This window comes from Hemitrygon akajei, unplaced genomic scaffold (genome assembly GCF_048418815.1).
Source record: "Hemitrygon akajei unplaced genomic scaffold, sHemAka1.3 Scf000216, whole genome shotgun sequence".
NCBI classification, from domain to species: Eukaryota; Metazoa; Chordata; class Chondrichthyes; order Myliobatiformes; family Dasyatidae; genus Hemitrygon; species Hemitrygon akajei.
This window is the reverse complement of record NW_027332100.1, coordinates 266,871-278,111: the sequence shown is the minus strand read 5'-3', so window position 1 is coordinate 278,111 and position 11,241 is coordinate 266,871. Positions and strand designations below refer to the sequence as shown.

General features: G+C 49.9%; 1 protein-coding gene across 5 annotated transcripts in view; it reads right to left on the bottom strand.

Moving 5' to 3' along the window:
* Positions 1-5,541: 5,541 nt before the first annotated feature.
* LOC140724432 (NACHT, LRR and PYD domains-containing protein 3-like) overlaps positions 5,542-11,241 on the bottom strand; it is a 41,452-nt gene continuing 35,752 nt past the window's right edge. For all 5 annotated transcript variants that reach the window (XM_073038879.1, XM_073038878.1, XM_073038880.1 and 2 more), the window contains exons 8-12: positions 8,049-9,786; positions 7,154-7,240; positions 6,828-6,998; positions 6,505-6,672; positions 5,542-6,343 (exon numbers count right to left, since the gene is read on the bottom strand). In XM_073038879.1, coding sequence (XP_072894980.1) covers positions 6,256-6,343; positions 6,505-6,672; positions 6,828-6,998; positions 7,154-7,240; positions 8,049-9,786 — 2,252 coding nt within the window. In that variant the 3' untranslated portion in view covers positions 5,542-6,255. The remainder of the gene's footprint in view (positions 6,344-6,504; positions 6,673-6,827; positions 6,999-7,153; positions 7,241-8,048; positions 9,787-11,241) is intronic.

Genomic DNA, 11,241 nt, shown 5'->3' with positions numbered 1-11,241 from the left:
CATACTTTATAGGGAATTAGAGAATCGTTCTTGTTATTGCTGATGGACTAGACAGTTTAGAGAGGTGGGGCAGAAAAGAAATACAAGGGTGGGGAGAGGACGATAGGGTGGGGAGAGAGAGGTGGGGTAAGAGATGAAGAGAGAAGAGGGGACAGGGAGGGAGGGAGGGAGCTGAGGAAGATAGAGGCTGAGGGTATGTGTAGTGGGTCTTACCTCCTCACCTTTTCTTTCTCCCCTCCCCTCCTCAATCTGATCCCTCTCACCCCGCCCGCAGAAACTGGCGGTGATCAACGCGAACCTGAGACTCGTCCCGAAAGAAAAATCAAGGTGGGATTTTGGAGACGGAGTGGGGAGGAGGGTAACGGTGCCAGTCACATTCCTCCCCGTGGGAACCCCCCAGTTCCAGCTCCTATGTTACGAGTCGCCCTCTCCCACCCTCGGCTCCCGTCACTACTGAAACACTCCGCTCTCTGTCCCCTCTCTCTCCCCTTTATCACCGCCCTTCTTACCCTGGCTGGCGGCCATTTTGCGATGGTTACCATTGACAACCACACTCCCGGCATCATAGAATGGGGCACACCCTTTTCTTCACCTTCCACTCACTTCCCTCCCTGTTTATTCAATCTCAACTTCCTGTCCCTCCACTCTTTTCCCTCCCTCCTCGCTTTCCCGACCCTCCATTTAACCTTCTGCCGACAGCCATTTTGTGACAGTGTGAGACCCGCCCTCCCACTTCCCCCACCACGAAGTGTGTCACTCCCTCACACTATCTTGTCACCCTCCTTCCCATCCCATCACTCGCAAACCCCTTCCCTCCCTCCCCTCACTCTACTCTCCCCGCCATCTCGATGCTCTGCATCGTATGCTGGTTGGCTGCCATTTTCCGATGCCAATCTTCGCCTCTCCTCATCGGTCTCTCTCTCCCTCTGTTACCTAGTGAGTCACTCTCCTACTCACCCCGTCGGCTCTGACACCCTCCCCTCTCTGACCCCTTGCCCTTTCTGCCGCCATCCACTGCATCCTGGGCTGTGAACATTTTCTGATGGGAAATTTCGCTCCCCCACCCAATCCCTTCCCTCCGTCGTTGAGTGATTCGCCCTACTCTCCCTCCGTTGCAACATTCAACTCTCCGACCCATCAGCCCTGTCCGCGTCCCGAACACTCACTCCACCTTTCCTCCGAAACACGCCCCCTTTCTTGCAACTCGTCTTATTTGTAAAGGAAATGTCACCACCCATTCTCCCCCCCCCATTGAAAAGTCAATGCCACTCAGTCCCAATCCTGTTCCTCACCGACCTGTCCAATTAGACCACTCCCTCCAGTCCCATTACATCCCCTCCCTTCCCATCCCATCACTTCCCCTTCCTCCACGCCCCATCACGTTCCATCGGTCCCCGAACCATCACTTCCTCTTCCCCCCCCCCCCACTTCATTACTCCCGTTCCCTTCCTGTCTTTTCACTCCTCCTCCGTCTTCATCTTCTCCACGTCGGCCACCAGTTTGTGACAGGAACTTTCGCCCCTCCCCTTTTCGTCCCCTAATGAGTCAGTGACTTCGCCACGCTCACCGTCTCACCAGTCCACTCCTCCTCCCATCACTCCTCTTCCTCCCAAACCCCTCACCTTCCTCCCCAAACCCACATGTATATGTGTGTGTGTGTGAATATCTGAGATATATACATTAGTTTATTCAATGACAACATTATTAGAATTAAAACATATATACAATACCCAAGACGATATAAAACACAAGTTAAAATACTGTTATTACAATCAATAACACACTCGATCCCGGGATTGCATCCATGGGCACCGCATGTTCTTTCGCCATAGATTCTGTGTGTGACAGTGGCCATTGTAAGTCAGTGTCTCACTCCATCCCTGGCGGCCACATTAACCAAGGATTCGCCCATTTTAAATCAGCGCGTCCCTCCCTCTCTTGTGCTCACTTCTACCAAAGCCGTCACTCCCTCCCCAGCGGCCATTTCAAGTGAAGCGTCGGAGGGAGGGAGAGAGAGAGAGAGATAGAGAGACAGAGACACGTCGTCAATCGACGTCTCCCCCCCCCCCGCCTTCCTTCCCGACGTTCGCTTAAAACAGTATATCACAACCGGAAACTGCCCCGTCAGACAGTTTAAGCGAAGCAGCGGCCATTTTATGTCAGATCAATAGATCATTTTATATCGACCCATTGCCCCCTCTCTCTTCTCAATGTGTCTCTGACTCCATTTCGGCCACTTTACCCTGTGAGTCTCTCCCGCTCTGTTGTGTGCCCATCACTCTCTCCCTGTCGGCCATTATGACAAAGGAATCAGGGAATATTTCAGATCGGGCCGCCTCTCCCTCTGATTTGTCACCTCCTGGTGTCCATTTACTCTCGGTGCACCCCTCCCTCCCTCCCTGGAAACCATTTTCAAAGCGCGCGTCACCCCCCCCCCCCCTACTGACAATGTTATTTTGGCGCGCCACTCTCTCTCTGGTGGCAATTTTATATTCTGGCTTTAATCCAGAATCCTATATTTAATCTGCAGAGAACTCCCTCCCCGGTGATAATTTTCAATCAGTTCGTCATCCTGGACAAGCCTGGAGGCGCCCGTTGAGGGACGGGTACTGTCATGATTCCGATTGGCTGTTCCCATTTAACGCTCCTTTCTCTCTGATTATGCCCTAGTTTCAGTCATTAGATTTCCAATCACTGCTAGTTTACTCAATTACAGTACACCTGATTTTCATCAGAGTCTGTGAAATAAGTAGGTTGCCTGTTAGTTGGTCTATTCTCGAGTGATACTCCGTTCCCTTGTCCGATCAGAACCGTTAGTTATATGTCCCGCTCTAGTTTCGAGATAGTCCCTGTAAACCCCGTCTCCTTGTCAAGATTCCTCCGGTTTGCTGTTCTATGTTCACGTCTACGCCATACTCCTCGACTCAGCCGATGTGCTGGTGTCCTGCACTTGGGTTCTCCTCAGTCGCCCCGTGCAAAACCTTCCCTCTTCTCAATGTGCCACTGTCTTCGTTTTGGCCATTTTACCCGCTGAGTCTCTCCCGCTCTGTTGTCTGCCCATCACTCTCTCCCTGTCGGCCATTGTAACAAAGGTATCAGGGACTATTTCAGGTCGGGACGCCACTCCCTCTAACTTGTCAGTGTGTTACTCACCTCCTCGTGTCTATTTTCTCTCAGAGCATCCCTACTTCCCTGGTGGCCACTTTCAATTTGTGAGTCACCCCCTCCCTGGTGACAATGTTATCTTGGCTCCATCTCTGGGGATAATTTTATATTCGGGCTTTAATCCAGAGTCCTATTTTTAATCAGCACATAACACCTTCCCTGATGATGATTTTCAATCCGTGCGTCATCCCCACCCTGTCGGTCATTTTAACTCTGCCTCTCACTCCCACTCTCTTGTCAGTGTATCACTCCCTCCCTGCCGGCCATGAGAAACAAGGTGACCACGGCCATCTTAATTCCGCCCATCACCCCCTCCCTGGCCCCCATTGTCACTCAGCCCATCACTTTCTCCCCGAAGAACATTTTCAGTCAACCTTTCACTCCCTCCCTAGTGACCATTCTAAATCCTTCTGTTGCTCCCTCCCTGTTCTCCATTTTCAATCAGGAGCCCCTCGCAGGACAGACACTCTCGACCACCCTCCACTTGATTGCGCGGACTGTTTATCACAATTAATAAATATATCGCAAACAATAGAGACCGATCCGACATCCTCATCTCCGGATCCTGTGCGTCATCACTCCGAGTGTCGTGGAGCGAGGAGAATACAGACACCAGGAAACGTGTGCGGTAATATTCCCGGTGTCGATACAGAGATCCGACACCGTGCGCGGTAAAACTCTCGGTGTGGAGACAGAGATCGGGAACCATGCCTGGCAAAATTCCCAGTTTGGGATATGGAGACCGGTAACCGTGCCCTGTACAACTTCCTGTGTGCTATGTGGACACTGGAAACCGGGCGCAATGAATCACCCGGCGTGGGGACACGGAAACAATAACCTCTCTCACATCTTCAGGAAGGCGTGTCGAAGGTCCTTCCATCCAATTGTATCCACCGTCTCCGCCAGGAGATGAGCATCGTCAGTGTTACAAAGCCGTCAACATCCACACCACCCTCGACTTTCCGTGTAACTACTAAACCCCTTGGCGTTCTCGTCAGATTTCTGTCAAACATAGAATTCAGGCTTCACCACCAATTTCCATGATCCCATTCCCGTTGGAAATGAACTGAAAGGAGTCCCAGTGGGAGGCAGATGGTGGGAGTGAATGGGAAAGGCCAGATCCCACTGGGAGATCTGACGACACGAGTGAATGGGAAGCGGTGCAGACGGTGGGGGTTAATGGGAAGGGGCGGAGCCCACTGGGAGGCAAACGGTGTAGTGAATGGGAAGGGTGGGGTCCATTGGAAGTTTGCAGGATGGAAGGGAATCGGTAGGGGTGCATCCCATTAGGAATGTGGATGGGTGGAATGAATGGGAAGGGGTGGTGTCATTGGGAGTGCAGATGCTGGGAATGAATAGAAAAGAATGGCATTTGATTGGGATCGCTGTCTGTGTGAGTGCACGGGAAGGGACGGCGTTCTGTGAGGAGTGCAGACCATGGGAGAGGGCGGGAAGGGGTGGAGTCGCGCTTTTGCAAAATTATCCTCAACTTCGACTTCATCCAGGGTTACTTCTCGACCCTAGAAGACAAATGTGATTGTTAACTGCTATGTTTATGAATCCCATCTGTACTCCCCTGCCCGTTTGTGCCCCTCCCACTCCCTCCTAGTCTGTGCACACTGCATCCGTCCCCGTCTGTGACCACTTCTACGTATATTCATCGTATATGTCTGTGTGTGTGTGTGTGGTTCCCTGTGCTACAATGAGAGTTTCCTCTGTAATTTGTTTCAACTCGAGAACTCAGTTGATATATCTCACACTATAGACCTTTTTTTCCCCGTGTCTGTCCCCAGGAATGTGTGATGGGACGGTGCGGAGCGAGATTCACTCTGTGTCTGAACACAAGAGTGTGTGATGGGATGGGGTGGAGGGGGATTCACTCTGTATCTGACCCCAGGAGTGTATGATGGGACGGTGCAGAGGGAGCTTCAGTCTGTGCCTGACCCCGGGATTGTGTGAGCGGACAGTGTGGAGGGAGATTCACTCTGTGTCTGACCCCAGGAGTGTGTGATGGGATAGTGTAGAGGGAGCTTCACTCTCTGTCTGACCCTGGTTTTGTGTGATGGGACGATGTGGAGAGACATTCATTCTGTGTCTGACCCCGGGCGTGTGTGATGGGACGATGTTGAGGGAGCTTCACTCCGTGTTTCACGCCAGTATTCCATCCCCCATCCCTCTCGTACTCTGGACCTCGGTGGAATCACGGCTAATATTACAGTCGAGTTTAACTGTCTGCGCGGGGCAGGAGGAGGTCAGTTTGCCAAGAAGGGGGCTGGGTGGTGATGAGATGCTGGGCACCCAGACTCTTCCAGTCCGACCTCCCTCAGCCTGGAGCTGAGACGCTACTGTGTCAGTGTGAGGAGCTCCGACCCACTGTTGCAGTGCACAGGCTGCGGGGGGCAGCAGAAACCTCAAATAAAACTCGAGTCCGGCACCAGGACAGGAAGTTACAGCGGTTTATTGATTTCATCATGACAAATGTAAATTAAACAATGTGTGAGCTGCTGACGTGCGGGAATAAATAAGCTGCTCCCGACTCACTCACAGTCACACACAATTAACTGACCGGCGACAACGAGTGACCGGTTGAATCATCAGTCCCGTTTCTCACCGTCACTCTGCATCGGGGAACCGATGATTATAAAATCACACTTCAGGGCCGTGTCCGGGATCGCTGCAGATCCAGGGTCACTGCCGAGGGATTTGTCAATTTAACATCATTATATCGGCCAGACTGCCGAATGCGCCGTCCTCAGCAAAGGGAGCAAAAGGATTCTCTCCCGGGTTAATCCCACCCCGGGACACCGGTGTCCCAGACTGAGTTCCGGCTCCCGGGCTCTTCCTGTCTGTGTAATTCCCCGGGGTCTCACGTGGGGGAATCTCGGACCCACACCTCCGGCGGAAGCTGGTCCGCTGGACGACAGGCGATTACACAGAACACGAGACTGGAGCCAGTTCCGTTAGATCCGTTGGGAATTAAACCTGGTGCACGGTTATTAAAGGTAAGAACGGCAGATAAAGGGGAGGGGCGCGGGGAATCGGCCAAGATGTCCCCATCCCGCAGGCGGGAATATTCACACATTCAGATGTTCACACGATCACTGTCAGTCCGGGTCTGGGTTCCTGCAGAGATCTCAGTTCCTTCTTCCCAGTAGCACTGAACCGATTGTCCCGCAGCCTGAAACAGACGGGAGAATAAAGATGAAATAAACAGATTACACAACAGTGTCAGTAACAGGGACCGGGGTTAATGTTTCAACAACACACACAGACAAATATCAACAGAAAACACACGGATCCACTGATATTTTATCGCATTGAACATTAACAAACACTCACCCGATCCACTTCAGACTCGGGAGAGTCTGTATGAGGCGGCGGAAAGCGGGGACAGATCGGTCTTTGAGTGAGTTTGCATTCAGGCTCAGCTCCGTCAGTGATATGTTAGTACTGAGAGCGGAGACGAGATCCTCGGCACCAGAATCTCTGAGACCGACATCGTCCAGCCTGGTGATGAGAGAGAGTGAAGGTGAAGGACACAGAGAGACAGGAAACGGTACAAATCCCCAGTGTTTATCAGTAACACAATTACTGATCACATTAATGTTCAGTGTCAGACACCCAGTGACTGTAAACACAATCTCCCACAGTCTGGTACTTACCACAGTGTCTGTGTTTTACAGTTCGGGTTCCTCAGAGCCGCAGACAACAGTTTCAATCCTGAATCTCCGAGTTTATTATCACTCAGGTTCAGCTCCGTCAGTGATGTGTTTGTACTGAGACCGGAGGCGAGATGCTCGGCACCAGAATCTGTGAGACCGACATCCCTCAACCTGGAGATGAGAGAGAGTGAGGGTGAAGGACACAGAGAGACAGGAGACGGTACAAGTCCCCAGTGTTTATCAGTAACACAATTACTGATGACATTAATGTTCAGTGTCAGACACCCAGTGACTGTAAACACAATCTCCCACATTCTGGTACTTACCACAGTTTCTGTATTTTACACTCCGGTGTCCTCAGAGCGTCAGACACCAGCTTCACTCCTGAATCTCCCAGTTTATTATAACTCAGTCTAAACGCAAACAGACAAATTAATGAACAAAGTGATTCAAACTGCAGGTCTGAGGGAATTTCTCTCATTCAGATATTTCAGGAAACATTAAACCCTTCAGTAAATCACTGATCGGAGTTCCCATCACTGTCAATGTCCCTCACTGTCCAGTACCAAGGTATTCACCGAATGTCAGTAATTTAGACTGCCAACGTGTCCCTGTAAACTCCACATACACTTGTCTCATTCCGCAATGGTTGGAAAAGTGTTTCTGACGTGAGAGGGTCGAAAGGGACAGAGTTGAAGGGGAGAAAGTCCCACAGTGAGGAAGATTTGTGAATTGGGGAAATGTTGATGGGAAATGATACCACCTGAGGAAATGTATGGAAAGAAAGAACCTGAAGGAGGAAGGGGGACGAGGAAGAAGGATCCCACAGGAGGAAAGGGGATGGGAACAAGAGATCCCACAGGAGGAAGGGGGATGGGGAAGAGAGATCCCACAGGAGGAAAGGGGATGGGGAAGAGAGATCCCACAGGAGGAAGGGGGATGGGAACAAGAGATCCCACAGGAGGAAGGGGGATGGGAGAAGAGAGATCCCACAGGAGAAACAGGAGTGGTGAAGAGAGATCTGACAGGGGACGGGTAATGGGTAAGAGATATCCAACAGGAAGAAGGAGGATGAGGACGAGTGATTACACAGGACAAAGGCGGATGGCATTTGCCACAATTCTTTACAATTTGATTTACTAGTTTTACTCAAATCCCTTTACATTGAAACAATACAATTGGACAGTTTCACAGTTCAGAGTGAGAGATTAATCAAGTTACCCCAACTCCTGGCATTTGTGCAGCCCGGGTCCCAGCTGCTGGATTCCTTCACACTGAATGTGGCAGTCCCACAGGTTGAGGTGTTTTATTGTATCACAGAGTCCGATGACATGAGACAGGACCGCGCAGTCAATCGGGGTCAGTGTCATTCCACAGAATGAAAGTGTTTCCACAGTACCCAGCGCGGCCTGAGCCAGTCCACGATTCTGAGACTCAAACAGGTAGTGCAATGTGTTCAAGAGGCTCCTTTTACCAGCCTCACTCTCTGTGTTTCCACTCTGGCGTTTAACCTCCTCCTTCACCCAGTCAATCACCCGGCAGGTTGTTTGATGAGAAAATGGACCCAGAAACTCCTCCAGGCACTGAGCTGTATTTGGGGAGGAGAGACCAGCAACAAAACGGAGAAATACCTCAAATCGCCCATCTTCCGTGTTGTGGGCTCCAGTGAGGAATTTAAGGATATTCCCGGGATGTGGATTCAGGAATTGTGCAACTGCAGCTACAAACTCTTGGATGGTGAGGTGTGGGAATGTGTACACCACACTCCGGGCCGAATCCTCTCTCTCCAAAAGCTCCATCAGGAACCCGGACAGGAACTGGGAAGGCTGCAGATTGTAGTTGATCAAATCTCCATCTGTAAACACAATCTTCCTCTCGAACACTCCTCTGAAGGCCATCTGACCAACCCTGAGTAACACATCACGGGGGTTCTCAATCTCACGGCCGTGGTTTTTCAGGATGTTGTAAATATAGTAGGAGTACAGTTGGGTGATGGTCTTGGGAACTTGCTGTGGGTCCCTGACTCTTTGTGTGAAGAAGGGGCCCAGTGCCAGTGCGAGGATCCAGCAGTAGGAGGGGTTGAAGCTCATGGTGTACAGGATCTCGTGCTCCTTCACGTGTTTGAAAACAGCTTCCGCCACCGTCTGATCTTCAAAATGTCTGATGAAATATCCCTTCCGTTCCTCTCCAACAAATCCGAGGATTTCAGCCCAGATACCGATCTTCGCCTTTTCCAATAAATGTAGCGCAGTGGGACGGGTGGTCACCAGCACTGAACACCCTGGGAGCAGCTTGCCCTGGATTAAACTGTACAAAATGTCAGACACCTTGCACTTGAATTCAGGATCTGTGCATGTGTTCCGAGGTTCTGTGTCTCTCCGACTGTCAGCAAAATCAATTTTGTCATTGAATTCATCCAAACCATCGAATATAAACAGCAATCCCTTTGGGTTCTTCCAGACCTCTCTCAGGATATTCCCAAAGTAAGGATACTGATACAGAATCAGTCCCTTCAGGTTTATTCGACAGTTAATACTGTTTAAATCACGGAATTTGAAACTGAGGACAAACTGGAATTGTTGGTATATTTTCCCCGTGGCCCAGTCATAAACAATCTTTTGTACCATTGTTGTTTTCCCGATCCCAGGGACTCCGGCCACTGCTGCTGAAATCCCAGATTTGGATTTACTCCGGGAAAAGCTGCTCTGGAACAAGTGATCCGTCCGGATTTTTTCCAGCTTTCTGCGCAGATGTTTCTCTCTCAATTCTTCGTGATCTCTGCCTCTTGCCAGCAGCTCATGTTCCACCAGTCTCCGATCTCGAACAGTAGAAATGACCGTGAGCTCAGCGTATCGATCAACCAGCTGGAAAACCTTCACCTTCTCCCTCATCAGGATCGTGTTCACTCTCAGTGTTTCATTTTGTGCCTGCAGAGTCTCCTTGTGTTTCTGTTGAACATCTTCAATGGGAACAGAGAACATAGTCAAAATGTTAAATGGCTCAACTGACAAAGAATATTATAACTGCATTTCAGCATTCAGTGTTTGAGATTACATGAATTAATTCAATGCTTCCATGGATATTAGGACTGAGAGTAAAATTCTGTTCACAGACACCGGAATTGACAGTGATAAATGTCCCAGAAAATGTCCAATCCTCATATTCTGGTACTAGTTATTTGTGATGGTGAACATTCCCCTGATATCCTATTCCAATCCTGAAAGCACTGTATTACAACAACATGCCACGATATTTAAAGCATTGTTTGCATCATTAACAGACAATGTTAATGTTGATCTGGTGCGGAAATATGGAGAGCAGGACACTGTGCATTTTGGCAAAGTTGCACACTGGGGAGTCACAGGTGTCCACTGCTCTTGCATCAAAACAGGAGCAGAATATGCGGGAAATACTCAAGTCAGGCAGCATCTGTGGACAGAATCACAGTGAAGTTTTGGATCGATAACCCATCGGAACAAGAATGAAAAGGGTAGTTTTCAGTCTCAGTGATGGAGGATTGCAGGAAAGATGGAAAGGAATCTGTGACTGGCAAGAACCATAAGCCTCTTAGTGGTGTACATCGTGTGTGTGGAGAGGGTGGTGAAGTCTTGGCAACTGCTACTGATCAGCCTGGCAGGTGGAGTGCGGGGCTCTGTATTATGATGCCTCTGCCTATCAGAGTCGACCATGGATGTTGCGTCCCAGCTGACTAGATACGCAAGGCAGGACACTCTTCCATTGGTTAACTTTCTTCTCTTATATAGTTTCTTCATTTTTATGGATTCTGCTTTCATTTCCATTCAGTGATGTGCACCCTTTATCAGAATTGCATTTGCTTGTACTGAGTGCTGTATCCTCCTTGCGTTGATGAAAATATATCCTTAGAACTAATTGTGAATTTCAGAATAGGCAAGATTAGGGAACAGAACACACCAGTTCTCATAGAGGGATCTGAAGTGGAAACAGTGAGCATTTTCAAATTCCAAATTGCAAACCCTCCTTGTGTCATGGTCCGGTGTGTGAAGTCCTCATTCCGTTTCATGGTCCGGTCCATGTTCCTTATTCCAGATTTTCTGGGTTTTCCTTGTTCTGTTGGGTTCTCTGAGGCACCTGATTCTTATTTTGGTCTGGCTACATAAAACAGCTCCTGGGTTCAGCTTCAGTTGCTGGAAGTTCCCCTTCCCTTCCCCTTCAGTCTGAAGCCTCACTTGCCACCTTCGCCTGGGTCCTCACCTTTGCTAGGTAGGTCCAGCCGTTTGCCGCTACCTTGAGTGGAGTTCTGTCTCTCAGTGTTCTGTGTATGAGTCCCAGCCCTACGACCTGCTCCCTAGGAGGGGTCCTAACTTTGTGCAGAGCCCTGGCCCCAAGTCCTGTTCCCATGGAGGTATCCCGGCTCTGTGTTCCATCTTCCTGT